A 27,870-nucleotide genomic window follows, 5' to 3' on the forward strand; every position below is an offset into this window, starting at 1 on the left:
GGACGAATAATTTGAATTCCGGTGATGTTAAGCAACATTTTAAACCAAAACGAGTGAAAATGTGTGAGACGAGGAGAGTTATACGCTTCGTAACTGAATTTTTCTTCGTTTCATGGTGAAAAAAAAAAAACAAGAATACTCTGTGTACAGTAAACATACTTATGCTCAACATCTACGCTTACGTTAAATTTTGAGGTTATGGCGGCAGCGAGAACGTACTTTTAAGCAAGAAGAAATGTAGACTCTCCACATCGTGATATTAAATATGTGAATTTGTATTTTCCTTAAATATAAATTGCACATTCATACCGGCAAAATACTTTTGCAAGCAAAAGTAAACCAAGCAATTAAGTTTCAAAATTCGCGCCATTACAAAACACAGGATCAGCGCCACTCAGCGGCGATTAAATGTCCACGTTTCGACCGTTCCGATTTGCCAGATTCAGTTAAACCTTCGAAGCATCGGTATATCGTCCATCGAGACCGCGATTTAAACCGCGTGAAAATTTTCTCCAAACAACGTCCCATCGAAATATTCACGGTCGGAGATAACAGTCACTCAACGACTAACCAGTAGTGACGTCACGCGTCGCGATAGGTGTCGAGTGGTTCGGCGCGGCGGCCATCTTTGATTTAATCGCCGTGATTGCCGTGAACCGGAGTCGATCAGGGAGCAGAGCAGTGTCGTCGTCCAGCTGAGCTGTCAACCGCGCGCGACGAGACGAGTGTCGTTCGTTCGTTGGGGAAGTGAGTTCGGGTGGTGGTGAGGTGGTGACAGGGACAACGGCCAGATAAAGAGAGAGAGAGAAGTTTAACACCGAGTGTCATCGGTCGGCCCCAGTGCTAAAAGTTGTTAACCAACAAGGGGATTGACAACAATCATCAGAGCGGCGTTTAAGGGCCCCTCGAATCGCGGACGAGAGTGAGTCTCCGGGTGCGGTGCGCTGAAAAAAGAGGATTGGGATGGCCGGGCAGACCATCAACGACAGGCTGCTTGCAGCTAGGCACAGCATCGCCGGTCAGGGACTCGCAAAGTCCGTCTGCAAGGCCACCACCGAGGAGCTGATCGGACCGAAAAAGAAGCACCTTGACTGTGAGTAGCCGAGTTCACTCGCTCTTTTTATCCCAACATTTATCTCTCGTTCTTCTCATCGCCTTTCAAACATATTCGCGTGTTTACCTTACTTCGATACGAATCACAGGACATATCTACGCACTGTTTCGGTGCCGAATCGTTGTTGTAGCGATACAGGGATGGGTAAGGTAGACAGGTGGATGGATGGTTGTATCTTACGATCGTTGACACGTAGGTAACACCTATATACTTACGTTTCCGTTCCTTTGGACGTTTCTATCGTCGTTCTGTCGCTTACAGGTGACTTTATATCGTACTACACCCTGTACGTGCGTGTGTAGATAGACGCGTTATTATTAACCACAACGAGATCCATATCGGCGTGTATTATACATATAGACGACTCTGAGTCTCTAATCGATGAGGTTCCTGCGTGTTTCCGTCCGTCCGTTTCTCGGCGCCGCCGGAATCTCACTCTTACTCGTCCTCCTCTTTCAGATAAAAAAGAAAATAGTTTCGACATGTACGGGTAACGCGAAATCTGCAGCAATTAAAAGAGGGGGGAAAAAAAATAAAAGACAGAAAGAAAGAAAGAAAGAAAGAAAGAAAAGAAAACGATCTGCGTGAGTGTTAATTAAAGTCACGTGTGATAAACTCGTTTGACAGATCGTACCGAATTATTGTTTTAATATTTCTTTACCTTTCCATACTTTGCACTTTTAATAATTTTATTTTTATAACGGCGTAACATTTGACCCGGTTAAAATCGTCTGTCGGATTAAAAAAAATACTATCGATCTCAAGCTATGTAAAACGAAACGAAGTGTCGATGCGAAGAGAAAAGATAAAAAGAGTAACGCAAAAGAAATCCTATCGATTTGTGAACGGCGATGAGGTAGTAAAAGTACTTACGGATACGGAGCAACGAACGCTTAATTTTTTTTTTTTTTTTCTATCGTCTCGTACCGGTGACAATGACCTTGCCGAATTAACCGTTAATCGGAGGAAAAGGATGTAAAAATAATTGATTAAAAAAAGAACAAATATGTGCATGTATAATCACCGCGTGTGACGAGAAGATATTTATCGATAGATTGAGGCTGATAATGAAGAATTTATATCCAAATGATTAGGAAGTCTGGGATTTGAAATGTTTCTTTGTGTAATATTTCTTTACACTCTCTTTCTCTCTCTCTCTCGACTGCGGAGAATCGAAAATTTTCCTGTAACGAAGCGAATAATTGTCGGTAAATGACCTAAAATTCACACGAGATCAGTGGAGGAAGTGTTCGTTATGTAATACCGACGGAAATTCAATTAATCCTTTCGAGTCATAGTGGTAAAGTATTCTTACCGCCTACTTTATACACAATTTTTGTATATCTAGACAACTTTACAATATATTTATTTGCCGTTTTTTGCTATTTCCGACAGTATACTAATAGGTTCTCAATACTCGAGAGTAATTATTACGATACAATGTAAATTATTATTGTTCAGCAACCCCTAAAACACCTGCGTAGAGTTTTTTTTTTTTTTTTCACCGTATTCGATCAAATTTGAAATTTTAATCCACCATATTGGATATGCCAAGTTGAATTTTTTAAATTTGATTTCAAGTTCGTAATCAGCCACCCCAAAAACCACAGAACACCAGCTTGTTACAAAAGTTGACTCAGCTCAATAATGTGTGACTCAAAGGGTTAACGCACGTTATAGCGTACGAATCGACAGACGAGGATCTCGCTGCTTTATAAGCAGGATCATTAACGGCACAATATGTATTCTTCTCGAAGGAATTTTAAATTCCTCAAAGAATGAACGAGCGAGAAACAGAGGGAGAAAAATAGAGAGAGAGAGAGAGAGAGCGCAGAGATGATCCATTATGATTTACAGATCTTAAGGCGGGGTCGGTAAGTCTAGAATCAATACTTTCTTGTCTCAAATTCATTGCGAGAATAATCGTAAGTTCCGGAATGATTTTTCTAAACAGGCCGTTTCAGAAAGGGACAGAAAAAATATGTAAACTAGACCTTGGACTTTGATTTTACATTCCAATCGCTTTAAAATTTTTTAAAATCTAACGGATTAGTTTGATTTCTGTGCACGATTCGTTCGGTTCGAAACAAAAAAAACAAAATTGAATTTAAAAGAAGCAACAATTTTCTTTTGTTAATACTGTACTCAAATACCATTTTCTATTATTTTATCATCGATGATGTATAATGATTTTGATTGACAGATAAAAATATCTAATTCACCATTGATAAAATGTCGAAAATTTATACGCATAACGGTAAATTTCTCACAAATACAGTTTTCTCATTACTGTTTTTAATCGACGATTCGATTGAAGAGGGAGAGGGAGAGAGAGAGAGAGAGAGAGAGAGAGAGAGAGAGAGAGAGAGAGAGAGAGAGAGAGAGAGAAAGAAAATATAAGAAACAAAATTAACTCACACAATTGTTCGTATAATTTGATAACTGGAATATGTATATATATATATATATTTTACTTACGGCTTGTAAATTGTACATTTAATTAAATAGTATGAACGACAAGCGTGTGAATTAATTTTTTTTTTATTTAATCATCTATTTTCAATCAAATCGTTGATTAAATATGTATTTATAAAAATTTTGGCAAATACACGAACTGCTAGGATATCCCGATTAAATTTTCACGAAAGGTACATTGATTTTCGACTCTTTATCCGAACCTTCTCGTGCTATCGAACCTCCTCGATGCTACCGTGAAAGTGAAGGTGGCGGTGCGTATATATATATGTGTGCATGTACAACGTGTATAAAATATATTGCAACGAGATTCTCGGGTCTCTGGACGTTACGTAAATACCGGGTGCATTTCACGCTGCACGATATGATGCCCGAGTAGGGCGTAAGTATTTTCTTTGTCCGAGGAGGGCTGAAACGGAAATAAGAAATTTTTCACCTGAAAATGAGAAGGAGTGGGGAAAAAAAAACGCGGGTGGTGTTAAAAATGCAGGAAATTCAGAAAATGAAAGGGTCGCAATAACGAATTTTCCAAAGTTGACCGATATCTGATTCACGTACAATTTTCGAGTTATAGAAAAGTGAAGTATTTAGATAATTGAAAATCTAAAACGGTCAAAGTACGTAAGAAATCCAAATTACTCGTATATACGTTCTTACTTATCCCGACCATTCTATATTCTCGCTTTCTATACTTTGACGTGTTTGTATTTTGAATTTTTCTATAGCTCGTCTTTCTGTATTTCAAAATTGTATGTATTCGGGTTTACTCGTATTTGAAAATTTTATATTGTGAACGTTAGATTTTTTGATGAGTCTCCATTTTTTGCCCAAACTTTTTTTCATTTTTCATTTTTTTTTTTATTACACTTTCAAAAATTAATATTCCTTTCAATTGTTGATAAAACTTTGTTCGTTACAATCAGGATATTGCCGGCGATGTAACTGCGCTACTTGCAAAGTAAATTGTTTTTGTGCTTCATTTTCCGTTAAAGTTCGATTATAATTTTGTATTAACCCTATACCGCATTCTTCCGCTTTTCTTCGACTTTCATGGCCCGTAAGTATACGAATTTCAAGTCTAAAAAACCCTGCAAGGATATGCTTGGAAAATTATTTTTAATTCAAACGTTTCGATAGCTACAGGATTTTTAATAGAAAAAATTTGTTTTCGCGTTTTGTTTAAACGGGAAATTTCCAAAAAAAATTGAGCTAAAAATTTGTCCAAAGGGGAGAATTTTTTTCCCATTAAATAGGTCCTTTTAAGACCATAGATTCGATAGGTTATTTTTTTTCGGCTCACCCTGATACATACGTAATATGTTAGGAGGAAAGAGAGGTTCGTTGATCTTTAATTTTTTTTTTTTTTTTTTTTTTTCATCATCACACTCTATCCTCCCTCCTCTCTTTCTCCCGATTCCTTCTTTCTTTTGCTGCACATTCCTCGCGACGAGACGACGTCTAGCAGTCAATTCGATCGCGCGGCGCAGGAAGAGGAGGAAGAGGAGGAAGCGTGACGTGGCGGGGAGGATACTCCTCTTTTACACAATCTTCGACATACCAACCGCGATGAGAGAAGATCGTTAAACTCTCGCGATTTGATGGAAAAAAATCTTCAATGAAAATAAACCTCACTTCGTAGTAATATCGCAAATCAATGAACTCGCGTCACGTTCAAATAGTTATCACCGTTATTGCAAAGATCCATGTCTGCGACGAAACTGCGTTATGTCGAAAATTTACAATTCTCGCAAATTTAGTAATCAACAATCGTATAATAAACCAATTATAACGCATTTTTTTTATGTATTAAAAATTTAGCTCCTAAAACAATGATTTTTTCGTCCAACGTTTCGTTATATATATATATATATATGTATGTATATAACGTTACCAACTTCCGCAATTTCATAGAAACGTTGATACCGTAAACCCCCCCCCCCCCTTCTTTCTATCCTTTCAAATTCGTTATCTTTGTATATCTACGCATGAGTTAATTTTATTTATCATCTTTTATACGGCGAAATTTCATCACCGTCGGTTTTTTTTTTTTTTTTTCCACTTGTAATCGGTAGAACGATTTTTTATCAATACATATCGTATTATTTTACGAGACATTATATCTCTCGCGTGATGTAATAACAAGTGTTGATTATGCTAAGTGGGTGAAAGGATCGATTGTTCAATATACGTATATACTTATGTATTAGATGTTCCTCTTATTTTTTTTATCACTTTTATTACAGTTTCTTCAAATCAAGTTCACAGTTAATATTATAGATGTGATATGTATACAATAATTATTACTATATTCCGAAATTTTCCATGGATCGTCGCTGCGCGCGTATAATTATGTAATAATAGGGCGGGTTTGAAATTCCGAATTTGAACCGTTACGAATGAGCATAAATTGTTAATGAGCAGTTCGCCATTCTCAGCCCGGTAAACTAAATCCCGTCTTTATCTCTGCGTATCAAACGTTTTGTCAAAACAAAAATGAAAGAAAGGAAAAACACCGTGTATAAACTTAAACAAGTATGTATAAAGTAAATCTTAAAAACAAAAAAAAAAAAAAATAAGTAAATTCTTCCTCCGCACGGAGCATGAATTGAAACGAAGTTAAAAAAAAAAATGAATTTAAATTAAAGAAAAATTCGTTGCAGAATTGATAATTTGTCCAGTAAAATAGAGGAATTGTTATAATTATTAACATAATTATGTTTGTTACGTGAGGTTATATTTAAAAACATAAATACACGCACGCGTGCATGCTTGATCCAATGTATGATAAGTAATAACTAACTTTCGCCGCTACTTTTACTTTTCACACTTTCGTAATAATCGTACAGCATATAATAATATACGGCAGCAGCAGCAGCAGCGAAGATTCTCTTCTTTCCTGGAACGAACGTTTTATTCCAGAGCAATACTAATTGCGTAGGTTATATACCTGCTTTTTATGCTGATGTAAGCTAACAATAGGAGACTTCCGGTCTCCCGGAAGAGAAGGGAGGAAGAAAAAAATTGAAGAAAAATGAATAAAAAAAATAAACAAACAACCCTGTTGAAGTTTTTAAAAAATAATTTAGTTACAATATTCGAATATAAATTCTCGGTAATCATGCTTATTACTATAATATATAATAAGAAATAATTATTTTCAACGAACAACTGCAAGAGGAATTTTTCTTTCTTTTTCTTCCTCCTTTTTTTTCTTCTTACAATTTTCAAGAGGGTGAAAAAATGGTTGATTAGACGCAAAATCGTTCGTCAAACGGCTCCTCATTTAATTAAATTAAAACAAATCTTACGCGATTGATTGTATAATATGTTAAAAAAAAATTGATCGTAGCGTATTTTTGTTATTATTATTGTTGTTTTATTTTTTGTGGTTATACATTACGAATGGTATATATTAATTATAACAATATATCAGGCCACAATTCCTGACCGAAGACTGAAAAGGTATACGTGTATAATGTTATTAACAATAAGAACAAGAAGAATCGGGTCAATGACGTTCAATTAAAGTTATAGACACTGTGAAATACGTGAAGTGGCTCGCTTATGGCAGCAAAAGGGCGGCTCATTGTCAGTTCAGATATCATGAATACATTCGATCTTTAAACACCACCTACAACAATTATCGACGATTTATATTTTTTACCGAGTTCAACGACCATCGAATCGTCTGCACCTTTTTTTTTGTTTTTTTTTTTTTTGTCGTACTTTTAGAGACAGAGAATTAATAATTCTTAACCATTCAACTTAACGATGGCAAATTGAAAATCCTTGCGACTCACATCGAGAAAAATTTCAATTGTTATAGTAACTAGAAAAATTGAGTAAAGCCGGTATCGTTGAAAAAAAAAACTGTTTGAATATTGTCGGTATTACGAAAAACGAGGTACGCGTAAACATTTTGCGATATCGTCGATCCTTTTTTGGTTATCGCAACGCAAAATCAGTTTTTGAGATTTACTTTACTTTTTAACTTGACGATATTTTCTTTTTACTCTTCTTCTTCTTCAACTTGAATAACTGCAAATATGGAAATTTATCGATGCTCATGAAAAACAAAAGACGTACGTCTAATCAATATCGATAATATTTGCGGAATGCATTTATGTTTGTAATACAATCCGGGATGTTTACACTTGTTCTGTTTATATTATTTGATTATTGATTTTTTTTATTTTATTTTTATTCCATAATCATCAGTACAGTTACAACCGGGCTTAAATATATTTATCCGTGGTGTTTTAATAATAATCAGAGGATTTTATTGTCTCGCCAAAAACACAGGCATGTGTTATATATATATATATAAATATATCAGACACGCCCCCCTACATCCGAGAGTTTAGTTTCACTTTCGTCTCGCCACTCTCTTTCTCTTTCTCTCTCTCTCTCTCTCTCTCTCTCTCTCTCTCTCTCTCTCTCTTTTTCTCTCGCCTGATGATAACTTCTGATGACACCGATGTATGTAGGCTATACACGAACCGCCTACCTATTCGTTATCATCAATGCCACTCTTCTGACGGTCAGCCGTAAACCTGAAATTTTTCCCTTCGGAAATCACGCCCCGCTTCTATCCAAACTTGACCCGCTCAATTTTAAAACGACAAAAAAAATTCACTCAAAATGCAATTTTTTTTTTTTTTTTTTTTTTTTTTTTCCAATAAAGAAACAGTTTTTGGGACAATTTTCAGACTTCTTAGAATAGTTTTACGAAACGAATAGCGGTAGACGATTTCACCCCTGTTTCATATACTCGACAATTATTTAATACGCGGTATTGTATATATGTATATATATATATCTATAAGGGTATGCAAAAAAAAAAAAATTACCATCGCATAATGTTATATTCTTTCGCTCTTTCGTGTATGCATAAAAAATTTTTCGCCGATCACGCCAAGTAAATTATTAAAGATAAGGCTCAAGCCTTTTAAATTGTCGTTGGCGATTATTGCTATTATTATTACTGTTGTTATTATTGTCATTATTATTATTGCGGTTGTTGCTGTTGTTGTTGTTATTATTATTATTATTATTATACACGACGGCTGTGCAACGGAAACATTGAGAACGTTTGGTGTTGTCGGTATTCTTCTTATCTCTTACTTGCACTTATATAAATATAAATGTATGCAAGTATATATATTGTGTAGAAAACACAGTGAGAACGGTTTTTCCTTTTTTTTTTTTTTTTTTTTCTTCTTTTAATCGTTCTTGTCTTATATCTTTGTCGTTTTCTGTTTTGACGGAAACAAATGATAAAATATTCTGTACGCGAAAGAAAGTAGCATGTGTATATTGCAATAATGTTATTGATTATACAAATACATTTATATGTATAATTATGTATTTTATATACAATATATATATATATATATATATATATATATATATATATATACACACACATGTAATGCATATTTACATATCTGTCGAGTATATAATTAATACCGCCTCCCAACGTAAACAAGCTGATTACACACACACACACATATATATTTGTAGCCTCGCTTAAATATCTATGCATGCACATAGTTTTATGCATTACATCGTATATCGTGCCGCAGCGTGAATATATTTTTCACGCATATCGCTAATATGCATCCCCTGTGAGTCATGCTCGTCATTTGATTTATCATTATTTCATTCATTTACTCGCAAATGTAATCGAGTCAAATTCACGTGAGGCGTATGGAAATTTTATTTTATTTTCTTCTTTTTTTATTTGATTTTTGTTTTTTTTTCTCCTTTTCTGCCCCGAGTTCTAAGGTATATCAATGATTTTTAACACTGTAATTAAAAAAATCCGAGGATGAGCAGAAGGAAAAAGAAATTTAGTTTAATATTAAAATATTTTTTTTTTTTTTTCTCATTTTTCTCTTCGCACTCCAAAGCTTTTTCACTTGATGATGATCATTGAATGGAAAGAATGTATCGTAACTATTTTGTGAGAAGTTATCGACAATATTATGGAAATTGCGACGAAAGTCGTTTGTAGAAAGAAAATTTTACATGTATATATATATATTATACGCGTGATTAGAATGAATATTTATAAACTGGGATCGCAATATTATAAAAACGCAAAGTCGATCACGGATTATTTTCGCATTTTGTGATCGATATATATACTCTGTACGATTTTACGAACGAAGATTGATTTTTCATCGTAACAATCAGGAAAATAAAAAACACGTAAATTTTCTTCGTTACGCATATATTTCACGCACATGCGGAGGACGTTTGCTGCTTTTTTATTATTATTTTTATTATTATTATTTTCTTTCTCTTTCCCTCCCTTCTCGAATACTCAGCCGCTGCGTCAAACGATGAATAACTCGTTATATTCTTTCGTAGAACACAAAGAGTTCCACTGTCGCTGAAGAATCACGCACGTCACATGTATGTATGCATATACGCTTCAAATAAATAACGTATCCAATTTTTAGATACGTCACGCGTACGAATCGCGTATATAGTCGCATGTTCGTGAATTTGATCGTAATTTTTATTTTCTGAAAAAAAAAAGGAAGAAGAAGAAGAGACAAAAAGAAATAATAACGCTGGCACTCACGCTCTACCTTTTTCAATTCACCTCCAATTCACACATCCGTAATGTAAGTCTGACGAGTCGTTAAGCACCTTAAGATTACGTGTCAGTCCTACTCTTACCGACCGAGGAAACTCGCCGTTTTTCATCCTATATTAAATAAACAGAGCTGAACGGAAAGGGATGAAATTTCTACGGTGCGTCGCTTTTTCGTAACGGAATACAGGAAATTGAATCATGTACCGAAAATCAAGCATCTTTTATTTATGAAATCATTGCGATTACCGGTTCTCGTCTAGCGATATCAATATTGCATGAAAACAATCTCACGATTGGCTCATTTCACTCCTCATTCTCTCCGGAATCGCTCGAAGTATCTAAGCTATGCGCTTTTTCATTCGCAAAATCGGGGAAAATTTGGGAATAGTTACAAGTGTAAGAAAAAAATAAATAAATAAAAAAAAAACCACACATTCCTTCGACGATTTTCCGTTACGAAAGAGAAGCGATGCAAGGTAGAAATTTGAATAATTTCCGTTCGCATGTTTGTTCAATGTAGGAAGAAAAATGGCGAGTTTACTCGGTCGGTAAAGGTAGGACTGCCACGTGACCTTAAAGGCGTGCGTGTGTCTCTCTATCACTGGGTTCAAACGACAGGTGAATGACCACTATACTGAGGATCCTAGTTACGCTCACTCGCTCGCTCGCTTGCTTCGGGCTAGCAAAGCTTCTTTATCCTACTTATAAACTATCCTACCTGTACCGACGATCGGAGGAAGAGGAAGAAGGGAGGGATCGAAACGAACGTACGGTATAACGAGTGTAAACAAGGTGTAATTTGTGGGCGGCAGGTGCGTCGACACCGTTTCTCTTACACGCTCTTTTTCTTTTCTTTTTTTTTATTTTTATTTATTTATTTTTTTTTATTACCGACTCTCTCTCTCTCTCTCTCTCTCTCTCCCTTTTGTTCTTTTAATTTATTTATTACTCATCTTCCAATTTTTCTCTTGTCAAGTATCAACACACAAATTAAGATCTTGGAAGGAAGAGATTCATTACCGGATTATACGTTATAATATTAGATAAATTTATTATACTCGTACAAATTTTCATTAGCCACAAATTTGTAACATATCTTTTTAGGTTGTCATTAATATATTGAAGGTATAACTCTGTGAAGAATTTGGTAAAATTATAGCTTTCATGAGACTTTGTTAATTTAACATACTCACTTACTTCTTGTAATAATTATATATATATATATATACTGATGGATAAAATTTTATTTTTGATTGTTATCGATAAACTCGAGAACCAGTGTGCCGATTTATATTAAACTTGCGCCAAATTATTCCTTAGGTCTGCCCGAGTAATATGAGCTGTATGTTATGCAGGATAGATCCAATTATTTTACACCAAGACAATCTCTTGAAACTTGAAAATCAACCGCGCACGCGCGAGTTTTATCGGCTGCTCGCGCAGGCTGGCCAACCCGAGTTTCAGCCGTCGAACTGTTTCCGCCGGCGATGTGGTTGATACGAATTTTCGAGGTTAGAATCTCAAATAATTGAGGTAGCGACTCGGAAAGGTTTTCGAAGCATTCGTCGTCGGGCCGGAAAGTTGATTCTTCAAAGAACGATCGGAATTTAATGCTTTATACGCTCTTTGAAAATTCAAACGTAGACATTTTGCGTAGGTTGGCCCGCCTGCGTCCCAGCCAAGAATATCGCTGCGGGGAAGATTTCGCCGACCAATGAGATTTAATTATTTGGCGCATGCGCGGTTCGTTTTCAAGTTTCAAGAGATTCTCCCGGTGTACATAATAGATCAGGTACGGCAGGGTTCGACCGTCAGGGCAGCGAGCAATAAACAAGCACGCGGATCCATTCATCGTCATCGTCATCGTCATCACGGCCACTTCGCTCTCTCGTACAATTTTCTCTCCACGCGTCGTCTTTCTGCCGCTGCAACCGGCGGCACCGTTTATAATTAGATGAACGGAAACTCAGGCAAGGTCGCGATGATGATGCGCGTTTAGACGTGAGGATGAGTAAACGAGCTTGAGATCGGATCAAGATTTACAATCAGTTACGTGTCGTACTTTAGTTATTTGGCAGAGAAGTGTTTTACACCATATATTATACATGCAATGTAATATGTACATGTGTATAAATATGCAGGGGAGAACGAAGAAGGAAGGAGGAATGATTGAAATATTAATTATAGCCATCCGAAAATAAACACTTGTGTTTACCAATCAGGTACTAAAATATATATATATATATATATATATATATATTACCTATATTTTTACGACACGAAAGTCAAATTATATAATTATCATCATCTTGCAATTATCTGCATTTGTCAAATTATTGGTGTTGTTTTTGTTATTGTTACGCATTCATAAACAAACCGATTCTTTGGAATTGAGAAAATCTTGAAGTGGCATACATTTTTAATTTTTTTGTGCCAGGGTCAATATTTCTTCAAATATTGACATATATGTATATATATACATACCTATATATTTAATCGAAAATTATGTGCAGAGACAAAAGATAGAAAAGAAATAAAAATGCAAGTTTCTAGTATGTATTGTATACAGTATTTATAGTGAAAGAATGATAATAACCGAGAAGGCGACGACAGTTTACGTTGTGCAACACGAACAAAAAACCAATTGCCTATTTTTCTTATCTCTCGCACGTAGTGCATTTTACATGTAACGCACAAATAACGGTGTCACTTTCAAAATATCCGAGTCATTCGCTGTACTTATCCTATAATATATATATATATATATACATACGCTGTTCCACCACCACTACACGTTTGAAGAATCGGGGGCGAAGAAGGGTGAGAGAGCTGGGCTTGGCTTCGCCGTAGCGATCAATACTTAAAGAAGATAGCCGCAGCTTCCTAATTACCCTTCCCCTAGTTTTTCGCTTTTCTTCTTCTTTTTTTTTTTTTTTTTTTTTTTTGTATTCCTATTTTCTATTTTTCCATATTTCTTTTTTCATCCACAACTCATCTTCGTACACGAATTTTCATCGTTTCGAGCTGGGGGGGGAATTCTGGACCAAAAGACTCTTCGTACCAATGAATTAATGTCGCAGGATTTTTTCAACTTTTCAATTTTTTCAATCACATTTCAGACTCTTAATCGGTGACACCGAAAAATTATAATTTATGTAAACCATGTAGACGTGTAGAGGGATAACCTTATCGGTAATGAATTATTCCTTCAATCTCCACGATTCTTTTCAATTAACTTGTTTCTAACAACAATTATTTACACGATATCGCAACAATTACTCCCGAGTATTGAAAACTTATCAGTATACTATCAGATATAACGAAAAACCGCAAGGAAATATGTTTTCAAAATTGTCTAAATGTACAAAAAAGTTGGTTAAACAATATGTGGTAAGAATACTTACCACTATGACTCAAAGGTTTAAATATTTTAAAAAAAGTTTCCGCGGTTTGAGGGTAAATTTTTTTATAAATCCGAACGAATGCGTTCTCGAGGGACGATTTTTCTTCCCTTCCGTCAACGAAAAGAGAGAGAGAGAGATAAAAAATGTGTCACTAGTCCAGTGTCAGTCAAGAGGAGAACCTTATACTCTCCACCAGGTATTGATTCCTATTTGGCCACACATATCGTATCCACTACTGCCTTTTCATACCGTTCCTCCTCCTCCTCCTCCTCCTCCTTCTCTCTTCCTCCTTCTCCTTTTTCACAAATCGGTGCTACAAAGAGTGAAAAATTTATTGTTGAACCATGTTTTCAGGGATTTATGGGTAGTACGATCGGTTCAAAAATTTCGTTCAATCGAAACTCCCATTTAGGCCAATCAAGTTGAATTATGTAACTTGAAAAGTTTCCGAGACGTAGTCAAAAAAAATATATATATTTTTCTATCGACTGTAATTTATATCCTATTATTGACAAAATTGTCAGTGAAAAATCATATTATCCTATTATTTCCCCCCCCCCCCCCCCCTCTTTTTCGTCCAAAAATTATCACGCATAATTTCATTGCAAAATAATTAACTTTCTCCAAATCGTATACTTGAGAATTTTTTATTTTTCTTTTTTTTTTCCTTTCTCTCAAACTCGATCGTTGGTAGAAAAAAAAAACCGTTCGAAAATCTAACTCATTGACGCAATTAGTGCGAAACGATTTACTTACGAAAAATATACATATATATATATATATATATATATATATATATATATATAATAACGATTTCTCTAATGAAACATTCAAAATTTGGTGTTTTAAATTTTTTTTTCACGTATCACGTGGACTTCTATTATTATTATTATTTATTTAATTATCATTCAGCGTTCAATTTCATTTCCCTTAGATGCAGATTTTTTTCTCAATTGTTGCGTAATATCTTATCCTCACGGTTAAGCGTTTCTCTAATATTTTTTCGACTTCCTCGAGGTATAGCAAGAAATGTTGATCAGAATTTTTTATTATTTTTTTTTTTTCTTTCACGTAAAATAACGAAAGCAACACTTATTTTAACCGAGTTTATCGTTGACGTGAATGATTAATTTATCGCCAAAGCATGAAACAATAAACCGATTTCCGTTGCGTGCATTTCTTTTTTTCAAACTAATCTAACGCCCGGATAAATAAACAGACCGTATACATTAGCTTGCTTAATATATCAACGAATCTTGGATTACAGGTTAAAATTACTGGCATCTGGTTGTCACGAGGACTCTGTAGAGTATTGGTATTGTAATTTGAAAGGCAGAATAAAAAATGAGAAGAAAAAAATAACGGAGAGACGAAAGTCCGCGTGCTGTGATTTTGAGGGAGGGGTTTTCTATCTCCGTATGCACACTTTGTTTTACAATATCGATTACAACGATCGATGAAAATAGTACGCCGATAATCAGGTTACGGTTCGACGAGGCGACGGCTTCTAATTTAATTCACGAACGTTGAAATACAGTGCTGCGATATGTTGTTTTTATCCTTGGCGTTATAATGTCACGTATAATGTATCAGCAATGTATATGTGTATGTGTAATATATATATATATATATTATGAAACATTGTATCGCAGATTTGCTATTGTTTTTAGTTTATTGTTAGAGAAAAATCGAAAACAGACATCGTGTCGATTAATTATACCGTTTGTTATTTAAACGATAGCGATTCGAAGGAAACCAGAACAACCAGATGTTCCTGACAGTAGCGTAATTTGATGATGATATAATACAACAGTTGTGTAAATATTTATTTATTTATTTTTTTTTTTTCATTACTTTAAATTTATTTCGTACCGCAGTAAATTGAACCGGTTTTCAATATCGTTTAAAAATAACACGCGGCACCCGTAAGACTGAAAAATAATCTTATTTTCTGTATCGAGTAAAAAATGAAATTTTGTCATAAATATTTGATGAATTTCGCGAAGGAGGAGTTTCGTTGTTGAATTTGAACTTCAACTATCGACAGTAAAATTGAAAAATTCTACGTCACCGTTTTGTTTATTTTTTTTTTTTTTTCTTTTGGCTTTTCTGGTCTTTTACGATTGATACAGCAATAAGCGCGAATCGATTTTGCCGAAAAAATTAGCTACACTTTTATTTCCTACAAGCGTAGATCACGTTGTTATACATATTAGAGTGAACTATTATCACGATTTGCTTTTATAATACGTATACTGTATATACATATACATGTATAATATGTCTGTAATGACCGGGTCAGGCTAAATTATCGAGTGAACGAATTCGTTCTAGTTGCAGTTCAGAGTTGAAGAGGTCAGCGACCAAAATCTCGATCTTTTTATTCTCTGGCTCTTCCTTGCTGTTCCATTGCATACCTACTTCATCCATATACATAGACTATATACACACACATATATATATATGTATGTAGGTGTGCGTGCATGATTTAATTCCGTACGATCAGTGTATACTTTGTTTTCTCTTAAGTATCTAATGTATTGTACAAACGATATATTTTCTTTCTCCTTGTCTTTTCCCTTCCAGCTTTCTTTCTTTCTTTCTTTCCTTTTTTTTTTTCTTTAAATTGCGAGAAGAATGTATTATTATTATCCTAGATCGATCGTATGAATTAGATAGCAGATGTTTTTTTACACGCGATTGACAATCGATTAATATATAATCAGATTCGTTAATAAACGGCACGCCCGTATAACTATTCAATACGACGTTGTACCTTCCTCGTTTACATTCCGTCATTCCGTACCATTAAACATTTATCCACAATGCGGATAACATTAGGTGTAGAAATTAGCGTTAAGTACGTCGCGTTTGTGTAACATGTGTGTCCTCTACGTAATCGTTGTATTACACCTGGACTAGCGAAACTAAACTCTAGAAATAGAGAGCGTGAGAGAGTGAGAGAGAGAGAAAGGAACATAGGTATAAATATATAAAGAAATGTGCATTTATATGTTTATGTACTGGGATGGTTTTTTTATCGTTATTTCTTTTTTTTTCTTCTTCTTCTTTATCGTACCCTTCGAGAAGTTAGTTTTTAGCCTCAAACGAAGCCTCGCGAAATATACATTATATTTCATAATTATCATATTTCGACAATTAATTTTAATTCCTATATAAATCGACCTAATTATTATTCTAATTAATTTAACTGTTGCAAAACTGTTTACACGCCCTTACACACGCGTACGCAACCACGTGTACGTACACACACTTGTATGCTTGCATAGTTGCAGCGAACGAACGAACGGCGATCGCGTGCGATTTTCTTTGCACAGTTTCAGGTTTGCTTTTACTTTTGCTGTTACTAGGTCGTTCATCTACGAGTATACTTTACCGCATGCAGTACTGTATAATATGTACTAACGCGTAACGTAATCTTCGTGTCAGGACGAGAAGATAAACCGCATGATATTAATATTGTTGTTGTTATTATTATTAATGATACAGGTTTAAATATCTTGACGTATTTTCGATCCTTGCTATTTCTCACACGAGAGTGTGTGTGTGTGTATAAACCGGGAGAATCTCTTGAAACTTGTAAACGAACCGCGCATGCGCCAAATAATTAAATCTCATTGGTCGGCGAAATCTTCCCCGCGGCGATATTCTTGGCTGCGACGCAGGCGGGCCAACTTACGCAAAATGTCTACGTTTGAATTTTCAAAGAGCGTATAAAGCATTAAATTCCGATCGTTCTTTGAAGAATCAACTTTCCGGCCCGACGACGAATGCTTCGAAAACCTTTCCGAGTCGCTACCTCAATTATTTGAGATTCTAACCACGAAAATTCGTATCAACCACATCGCCGGCGGAAACAGTTCGACGGCTGAAACTCGGGTTGGCCAGCCTGCGCGAACAGCCGATAAAACTCGCGCGTGCGCGGTTGATTTTCAAGTTTCAAGAGATTGTCCCGGTAAATATGCAATATATTAGCAGTGTGTGTTTATTCTACAAATGTATGTGTTATGTATATATATGCCTATAATTCGGCCGATTCTCCCTCTTTCTCTTTATCTCTCTCTTTTATACGGTATCATCGTTCTCACGTGGTCCTTGACCCCGGCTGCAAGGGAGAACCCTCCAGACTTGTATTGCGCGATTAATTTCATTAATCGACTGATTTATTTGTCGTGCTACATATATATGTGTGTGTATGTACACACACACCGTAAACCGTAATGCAGACCACGAAAAAAACACGGACGAATAATTTGAAGGGATGGTGAAAAGAATTTTGGAACAAGAATATTGCATGTAATGAAATAGTCGTAAGAAAGAGGAAATGAAAAAGGATTTTTCTTTTTTATTCTTGCCATAAATATACAGTTGAAAATTAGATTTGTTCATTTCGAAACTGAACAATCATCGCGATTCATTATTACTAATATTTTTAATTTTTTTTTTTTTGATTCAACTCTTGTACCAAGCAGTTTAATTCTCGTTGATTTATTACATGTGCGGCAGTTTTAAACCGTCCGAAGGCTTGGAATAATTCCACTTAAAACGGGAAAGGTATATATATACATATATATGTACGAAAGTAAATAATGCATATATATATATATACGATCAAATTTGAAATTTTCATCCGCCATATTGGATCCACCATCTTGAATTTTCAATATCTGATTTCAGATTCGTAATCAACGATTTAAAAAACCATGCAATACTATCTTGTTATAAAGATTGACTCAGCACAATAATTTGTGCCTCAAAGAATTAAATAAAATGATACAAAATCCAGAGTAAAGAATATTTTGTTTGCATCAGCGGTATTATATCCATACATACATTTTATGGTATGTATGTAACGATAATAATTCGTCGTCGCGTTCGCCTTTACGAAATTGAATATCTCTTCATTGCTCGCGAAGCGGAAATTTTGTTCTAAAGTTGCCAATACAGCTGTATAATAACTGTGCGGTATATTTTAGGTACATAGAAAAGAAGCAAAATAATCATCCTCCTTTTCTGAAGTCGGGTAAAAAGGGAGCGTTTTGAAAAAAAAATTTCTCCCACACCTTAAGCTTACAATTAGAAGTTTCTCGTCCCATTTCTTTTTGTTTTTCTTACCTGTCTTTACTTGATAAATCCCTAAAAATCTTTTCCCATAATTAGGTACACACGTGTTAGCAATTTGTCTTCTTTCATACCGTGTATATGTATATATATATATATAATGTAATATGTATATCAAATGATGCAACGAAGACCAAAAAAAATGTTCCAATATATTAACGCGCAATAATAAACATGTAAGATCTTGTGTTTAACATCGTACCTGTTGTTAATCATACATACCTGACGAACAAAAAATGAAATATTCAAATTCCGCCTGTCGCGGTTTAAAAACTTGAAATGAAATGAAAAATTAAAGAAAGAAGGAAGAAAAAAAAAAGACTTGAAAAATTTGAAAAACTTGAAAATACAAGCGACATTTTCGCCGATCGATTGTGCGTTGCAGATCGCAATATACTTTTAACGTTTTAACACGCAACTGCAATTCCGACATTTAATTAATCGATATAATGCATTTAGTCGGCACCTCCCTTCATGTTTGCTTATATACGTACACATTTATATTATACATACGTGCAGGCATGCATTATGCAGCGATCTGACGTCATATGTCACACTACGAATACATATATATATATATATATATATATATATATATATATATATATATATATATATATATATATACTCTTATTTACGCGTCTCGTGTCAATCACGATTCTAATAACGGTCTAGCCGCGTAGGTAATTAAATTTGAGGTTGACGGTGTAAATGCAATATATATATACATACATGTATACATATGCACACTATAAACTTGGCAATCTCATCGTTTCCGGAGCTCCTGATTTTCTCGATTGCGCGAGAGGAAAAAGTCGAGAAGAATTTGCGAATTTTTTTTTTTTACGATATTAATCAACGTTGATCGTGATAGATTGTAATTTTTGCGATATTGAATTTATGGGTACCATTTTCTAGCTCTACAATGAAATTGCAAATTTAGGAAAATCGAAATCAGAGTCGAGTTCGCAAAATTTTTTATGAAGATATTTTTCAATACTCATTTGTGACGATCAGTAATGAATTAAAATAAATTTTTGTCGCTTCGTGATAACAATTTATCATAAAAAATCGTACACAGTTGTTGCATGATCGTTATGATACGCATACGTAATACATGTATCGACGTTAAGAACTTGAAACTGATTTATATATCTCTTGTTATCTATTCATCGATACCGTGCAAGATCGTTCCTTATACCGAATACTTTTTTACAGATTTAATACACTGTACGAACGAGCCAAATGTCTCGATACCACAACTGGCCACCCTGCTCATCGAGCGGTCGCAGAACACAAATTGGACCGTCGTATTCAAGGCCCTCATCACTGTACATCACATGATGTGCTATGGAAACGAGGTCTGTAATAACCATATTGATCTTTGTCGTCAGCGTCATCTTTTATAAATTTCGATTTGAAATCAGTCAAAACTTTCCCTAATTCCTTGAACCTCAGAAATGATGACTAAATGAATCATAGAAATTTAGTATTATTAATAGGTCCAATCTAAGCAGCTTAGTTGTATATAAGTTATGAAAAAAGTTACATCGTCATCGACGGTGTGAGAATGAATTTTGAAACGTTTTTATCACGCTCTATAATTTAAACGATCGACTCTTTTCTTATTCAATTTTCAGAGGTTCACCCAGTACCTGGCGTCGAGTAACAGCACCTTTCAGCTCAGCAGTTTCCTGGACAAGAGCGGGGTGCAAGGTGAAAAATAATGCTTGATGAATAAAGAAACTTACTATAATATACGTGATTTAAAATCACAAACATCAACATCGTTATCGTCATCATCATCGTCGTCGTCGTCACAGTTACTGTCGCTATATTGATTCAATTTTTACAATTTACGACGCATCTCTTCAATCTCTGTTCTTAAAATCGTATCGCGCGATTTCTTTTCCACTGTTTTTTCTCTCACCGAATGTTCTTCATATTAACAAATTCAAAATTGTTCATTGTCTATATTCAGCATTCGTTGCTCTCTATTTATACTTGTCTTACATTGTTTTCACTGTAACTAACTACGCTTATGGAACGGAGAAGAAAAAAACCAAAAAGGAATAAACAAACGTGTTGATTGATTTTCAACAATTAAGACACTTCTTGCATCACAAGACGACGTATAATTTCAGTAACTACAACGATGCATCTTACGTTGATAAAATATTATTATTATTTTTTTTGTTTTTTTTTTATTTAACTTTTTATTTTATGTACAAGACTTCGTTATTTTTTGTACAACTGAAGTAAATCGCTTGTTATTCGTTTTTACACTTATACTATACACCTTAATTTCAACGTTTTTCATTTTTGTTTCTCCCGACAGTTTTTTTTTCCGTTACAATTGCACCTGAAACGAAGAATAATGAAATGAAATGTACAAAAAATCTGTTTTATCTGTTCAAATATCTGATTTCCATGTGTCTCAATTCTCTATTATATGTATCTCTGATTCATTACTAACCGGACTAATTTTCTGTTTTTGGGAACAGCTGGAGCACGTGTGGGTGAGTTGTGTTATGTAGAATTACCGAACTAACTTTAACTTTAAAAATGGACAGGTTCGAATAACTGCTTGCGTTATACTCGAGCGAAATATTAATGATAAAAAAAAAAAAAGAAATTTGTTCTCAGTATCGTACAATAATAACATTTCTGCATCGATATTCACCTCGTGTAATCGAGATAATTTTAACTGACTGTTATAATATTGCTATGCCACTTTATTTTCTTACGACTTCACTAAACGTCCATTCATTGTCTCATCTCGTCGTCTCTCTTGAAGACATGGGTATAATTCTTGAAGAATTGATACAAATTGACAGTAACTAGTCACAATTTTTATTATTCTGTCAATTCTTAAGTTGTTTTCTATATCGGAACAGTTTCTCTGTCTTTTTTTCTTCTGGCTTTTGAAAGTTTTATTTTCTTGCGCTCCGATCGAACAGCTTGCAAATATCTTTTCATCTTTGTTTGTAGGATACGATATGTCTCCATTCATCAGGCGGTATGCTAAATACTTGAACGAGAAGGCGCTTTCGTACAGAACTGTTGCGTTCGATTTTTGCAAAGTCAAACGAGGGTAAATAAACCATAATTATAGTATTTTTATTGTATAAAATGTATCGCGTTAAAAAAATTGCTCTTTACACGACTGTTTCCAACGATACATAAACTCATCGATGTCCTTTGTTTCACTTTTTTTTTTTTTTTTTTATTCACAGCAAGGAGGATGGTACTCTTCGAACGATGAACCCGGAGAAATTGCTCAAAACTTTACCCGTTCTTCAGGCGCAACTAGATTCGTTACTGGAATTCGACTGCTCGGCCAATGATCTTACAAACGGTGTTATAAACATGGCCTTTATGCTTCTCTTCAGAGATCTCATACGTTTATTCGCCTGTTATAACGACGGAATTATTAATCTATTAGGTAAATCGCGTCGTTTTCTCAGTGCGGTATAGAGAAAATTATCATTCGAACGTTTTTATGTTTTTTTTTTTTTCTTTCCCTTTCCATTATAATGTTGAATTGTTTATTTTTTATATTTCAGAAAAATACTTCGATATGAACAAGAAACAATGCCGGGATGCGTTAGACCTTTATAGAAAATTCTTAACAAGAATGAACAGCGTTGGAGAATTCCTGAAAGTTGCAGAGGTAAAGGATAATACTCCCTCAGATTGATAATCGGTCGATAAGGTCGACACGATTATTGTTTATTATTTCTCATTGAAATATTCTCCGTTTCAGAATGTTGGTATCGATAAGGGAGACATTCCAGATCTCACAAAGGTACGACGAGTTATAAATCATTTGCAAATTTTCTACTCTACCCGACCCAAGTAAAACATACGTACAAAACTAATAATAATTCAAAGTTTTTATAACTCGGATACGTGTCTGAAAGGTAAAACCTTGTCGTTTGTCAATATATTATTGGCGTAGAATAGCTTGGTAGTGAGTCGAAGGCATTTAAGAAAATAGCCAATTGCGTATCGCTTCTCTGGTGTTTCTTATCTGTTGTCAGTGCAGCTGAAACAATCACCAGCAGCGATGACAACATACTTATAAGCGTGTATTTCGACAAAGCGAAGCGAAGCGTCGCAAGAGTGCCTTGTAATTTGATAAATATATTTTTCTAGGCTCCCAGCAGTCTGCTCGATGCTCTCGAACAGCATCTTGCCTCCTTAGAAGGAAAGAAAGGATCTGCGGCTAATACGCCAACGCAAACAGCTAGGTAAGGTCACAGTACATTGTCTTCTTCTTCTTCTTATACTCTTTAATGTAGCGGGTGTGACAACGTTTATTAACATACAATTGAGGTATGGATGATAGAAAAAAAAAAGAAACAAAAAAAAACCTCACTCGATTGTAAATATACATAAAAATGCTTAAGGAAATTTATTTACAATATTTACAATGTGTTTTTTTCTTTTCTCTCTCTCTCTCTCTCTCTCTCTCTATTTTACTGCAATCAAAAATATTACACCTTGATTATTAATGATCGACATTCGATATTACTATCAAATATTACAATATCAATACGCACGTGGCTTTGCTGCATCGTTCATATTTACTAATGCTGATGATATCTTCTTATAATTTTGTCTTTTTCTTATTATTATTGTTAGCATTTTCTCCCTTTATCTTTGCAATCGTTGGGAAAATATTTCTGAATAGCTGTACCATGATGAGAATTAATCGTTTATAAATATTGTTATATTGGCAAATCAACAGACGTTACAAAAATATTTTTTTCATACATCTATGTACCCAGAGGTATTCAAACCACATCGCACCTCATGGTAATTGTTATTTAAATCTTTTCTACCGATGATCATACACCTTATATTTCTATGTATTTCGTGTTACTTATGGTTTGTTGATTTCTTTCGACAATATTATAAATTTTTTTTCATTTCCTTGCGAATCATCTAGTCTGTGGTTACTACACTAAAGCCTCTTTAGAAACAGGCTAAATAATTTTATTTCAACCGTTTAATCAAGGAGAAGAAAAGAAATCGGTGTGGTTAAGAAATGTTGAATATATTTCGATAAGATTCATTGATATCTCTCGCTTTTGTTAAAAATACACTCGAGTATATCCATATGAATATTTATACCTTTAAATAACGCATAACGCTGGTATTATTGTATTATTTTAAAGCAATTGGCGATCAAAATTACTACATAATATCGAAGTTGAGAATCATTATAAAATAGATTCAGCGAAGAATCGTATTACACGCGAGTTGTAACATAGTATGATTCTCAACATTGATATAATCGTATGTTACAATGAATCCAATATCGCTGTCATTTCTATCCATCCCCCTACCCCGAATAATAGAGTTGTATTTTTATATTTTTTTTTCAATTCACACACATCCACACACTTTGTGTCTTCAATTAGATTAATTGGTATGTTTATTATAAAAATATTTCTTAACGCACATATTGTATATCTTTGTCGTATTTCCCCCTGTTGTACAAAATCTAAGCCAACGGATGAACCTTACAATACAATACACATGTTTCATCAAATTATAAATTTAAATTTAGTATCCATATCTTTACCGATTTGACACAGACTCAATCCAAGTATCCCAAAATTTTTACATCCAATTTGTGTGTACTGTATTCTGAGCTTCGATTGTATTTTAGAATTTTTCTTTTATTTTTATTTTTTTATTTTTTTCTATAAACTTGTATCATTCTCGAATTGTAATTGTGTTCTTTGATATCGCACTCAGACAAGTATCACATAAATTACCGCAACCACAATTTATGCACCAAATTATCGTCTAGTTGCACATGTATTTATTTGTCAAATTGATTTCAATCTCACGCCTTTGATATAAAAAGTAGTATATTATGTTGTAATATGAAAACACGCCTGTCAATAATTGAAGTATTGCTACGATCGCTCAATTCCTGTACTTTTGGCACCTCGCGCAGTAAATTTATTGCTAATTATTTGCAAAACTATATCTCTGCATGCTGCAAATTGGGAAAAAAAAAAAAAAAAATTAGAAAAAAGGTGCGGATTAATTTAGAATAAATGCATGTGTAATATATTATACCTGTACGTAAAAAGTATTACACAACTATACATGTGTATATACCTATATGTATATAGATATGTATATAAATATTTATACACGTATAAATGAAACACAGTTTTGTGTCGTACCTTTAATTTTTGATGCATTGTAGCCTCTGTACGTACTACACTATTTATTTGTTTGTTTTTTTTGTTTTCTCTCCTTTATTTTTCAATTATCAACATTCCCGTTCACCACTTATCCCTCGTCACAACCTACACTTTATATCTCTCAACGTTGAAATCTATCTTCCCTCTCTTATCCGTAAAAAAAAAAAAACAAAAAAAAAACCACCTCTGACGAATCGTCATCCCTTCACACACACCCAACAAACCCTATCATTGCCCAAGCAGCCATAGAACGAATGTAAAGTCGGGAGTGTCCGCCCTGTCTTCCACCAGCATGGCGTTTGGAACAGCAGCCAGCAACGCACGACTCGATCAGACCGGTAATGGGCACATTGACGAGGCGTTGAGACAACAGGCTCTAGCCGAGGAAGAAGCAGCTATGAATCAGTACAAGGTAAGTGATCGGGAGTTGAAGAACAGTTTTTATTTAAATCTGTTACATGTTTTAACTACTCGACCGAACTTTGATTCGTCTTATCGTCCTCCCATTCAACAACGTTTTATCCACTTAGGCCAAAGTACAGTCACCGTCGGGTGGTCCAAGCACTAATCCATTTCTCAGCTCTCCGACGAACAATGCTGGACAGCCAATCGTCGATTTATTCAGCTCGGCACCGGTGACGGATAATCAGGTGCGTTTGAAGAAGACTCAAAAACGTCGTTCATCATTTTTGTTCGTTATGGAAAAGGAATACCGGGTTTTGATAAAAGTATTGAATGTAAACTAACAACTTATAGGCACAAAAAGCATCGGACGACCTTCTGCAACTTGCAGGAAACCCGTTTGCGGATATGTTTGGTAATGCGCAAGCGCAGCCACAACCGGTGCAACCTGCGCCCGGTCAAAACAATATGTGGATGACAAACGGTAATGGTAAATGCAAGTTTATACTTTTTTAATTTTATTATTCAGTTGCACTCTTTTTTTATGTAATAATAATGTAGAGATATTTTTTATTTTATGCACTTTTTTTTCTTTAGTTTCTTTTCTTTTTGTTTTGTAGGTTTCGGAGCTGCTCCACCACCAGCAAATAATGCCTTTGTTACAGATAACAATTTCTCGTCTGTATTTGGAAATAATCAAGAACAATCAAGTGAGTATTTTGTTACGAATCTTTTCATTCGTCCTGTAAAAACTCCCACTAGCTCATTGTGTTTATATTTTATTTTCTTTCATTTCATTTCATTTCATTTCATCGTTTTATCATTTTATACAACACCAAACTCATTTTTCATCTCGTCTCACTAGTTTCCCACGCTCCTTGTGCTGTAAATGAAGCATCGATGAGTCTTTCTTTCATTGATTCTTCTCGACTTATTCTAGAAAAAACGAAAACGAATAGACTTTACTCTCACTGACAAATACTAGATGCATCCAAGAAATCTGATTGATCAATGTCGCTTCAAGACTCGACGAACATGAGAAAAATCTCAATTTGTACATTGGCCAATGAAAAAAAGTTACAGAAACTCACAAGGATTGATTAGCGTTACATGTCTTTAAATGTTAACAATGTAAATAAGAACCTAACACGCAGCTAACAATGCACGTTGACTAATTTTTGCGCAAGCTGCTGCCGCAGGACTTACCGGTTCTGTACCCAACCCATTCATGTCCGATTTCCCAACATCCGGTCCTCAGCCAACGAATGCAGCCAATATCGGCTTGTTCGATAGCAACACAGACCTGACATCCTCAGAAAGTCAACCATCCGCCGGTGGCGGGGACCTATTCAGTGCTGGCGGTCAGGCAGATTTCTTTGGGGGCGACGGTACAGTGGTCGGTACCTCAGATGCGGGTAACGGGGACGCAGTTCTTGGGTCGTTACCAGGTGCGGCGTCCTCCGGAGCCCTTGGCTCTGTAAAGTCCACTGCAACGCCGCCGCCCAGACCACCGCCTCCCGCAAGTGCTTCTAACGGTACACCAAGAGCGATGTCTCCTGCCATTGGAAGCGCCTCGACTGGCAGAGCCGCGGCCTCGGCGCCTAGCAAAAGCGCTTTCGACGATCTAAATGACAGTATTCGTATGGCCCTGGGTGGGTCACCGTCACGCCCGCCACCCCTCGCCCAGCAAGCTGTTCCCCCTGCTCCACAACAATCCCAACAACAACAACAACAACAACAACCAAGTTTGGTTGGCTTCGACAAGTTCGATATGGGGGGTATGGGGGGTATCGGGGTCGTTGGACAGCCCGTAATGGGTGTAGCCGTCGCTCCGGGTTACGGTATTCCTTCCCAAACCCAAATTCCCGTCGGGTACGGTTCACCGGCAAAGCAGCCTATGTCAGGTGACGGGAGTCTCATCATTAGAATGCATGCGATGTGTTCTTGTTCAGTGCTCCGAGCCCAAAAAATAACAATTGATATCGTAGTTTAGGCTGAAGTCAACGCTTTAAGAGCCGACCATATCAGTTCCTTCTTGCAACACATGTACACACGTGCGAGCAATTTTCGCGGGCTAAATTCTCGGTGATTAGAACTCAGATCAAGGTGAAATTATGCTTCGGCAGCTCTTGCTGTAATTTTCTTTGACGTGGAGTAACATTTGATACCCAACTAGCTTTGGTAATCAGTTCAAAGATAAATCGAAATTTTAAGTGGGCTCAATAGTCGCCATTTTGATTTTATGCCTAATTATTTTCCTTAATAATGTGGACTTAAAATTGTCGGACTTTCCTTCACGTCAAGCATTTATACCAAAGGAATAATTTTTTTCATCAAATATGTTATAAATATCAACAATTTGATTTCCTTGCATTTAAACCACAAAAATCACTTTTACGCGTGTACATGTAATACATAAAAAAAAACAAAAAAACAAAAACGAATATGAATATGAATATGAATATGGTTTCCTCTTAATGAATGTTTAACTATTAT

The 27,870-nt window shown here is 35.2% G+C and overlaps 1 protein-coding gene across 21 annotated transcripts in view; it reads left to right on the plus strand.

Moving 5' to 3' along the window:
* The first annotated feature begins 73 nt into the window (after window positions 1–73).
* LOC124187139 (phosphatidylinositol-binding clathrin assembly protein LAP) overlaps window positions 74–27,870 on the plus strand; it is a 35,252-nt gene continuing 7,455 nt past the window's right edge. For 4 of the 21 annotated variants that reach the window (XM_046579408.1, XM_046579418.1, XM_046579414.1 and 1 more), the window contains exons 1-14: window positions 74–1,093; window positions 19,961–20,103; window positions 20,383–20,458; window positions 21,247–21,261; window positions 21,734–21,836; window positions 21,979–22,187; window positions 22,309–22,415; window positions 22,509–22,550; window positions 22,901–22,995; window positions 25,216–25,384; window positions 25,503–25,622; window positions 25,729–25,864; window positions 25,995–26,084; window positions 26,562–27,278. In XM_046579408.1, coding sequence (XP_046435364.1) covers window positions 964–1,093; window positions 19,961–20,103; window positions 20,383–20,458; window positions 21,247–21,261; window positions 21,734–21,836; window positions 21,979–22,187; window positions 22,309–22,415; window positions 22,509–22,550; window positions 22,901–22,995; window positions 25,216–25,384; window positions 25,503–25,622; window positions 25,729–25,864; window positions 25,995–26,084; window positions 26,562–27,278 — 2,152 coding nt within the window. In that variant the 5' untranslated portion in view covers window positions 74–963. The remainder of the gene's footprint in view (window positions 1,094–19,960; window positions 20,104–20,382; window positions 20,459–21,246; window positions 21,262–21,733; window positions 21,837–21,978; window positions 22,188–22,308; window positions 22,416–22,508; window positions 22,551–22,900; window positions 22,996–25,215; window positions 25,385–25,502; window positions 25,623–25,728; window positions 25,865–25,994; window positions 26,085–26,561; window positions 27,279–27,870) is intronic. The other 17 variants (XM_046579411.1, XM_046579409.1, XM_046579413.1 and 14 more) reach the window with 17 other exon arrangements.

Source organism: Neodiprion fabricii, chromosome 7 (genome assembly GCF_021155785.1).
Source record: "Neodiprion fabricii isolate iyNeoFabr1 chromosome 7, iyNeoFabr1.1, whole genome shotgun sequence".
In the NCBI taxonomy this organism is placed as follows: Eukaryota; Metazoa; Arthropoda; class Insecta; order Hymenoptera; family Diprionidae; genus Neodiprion; species Neodiprion fabricii.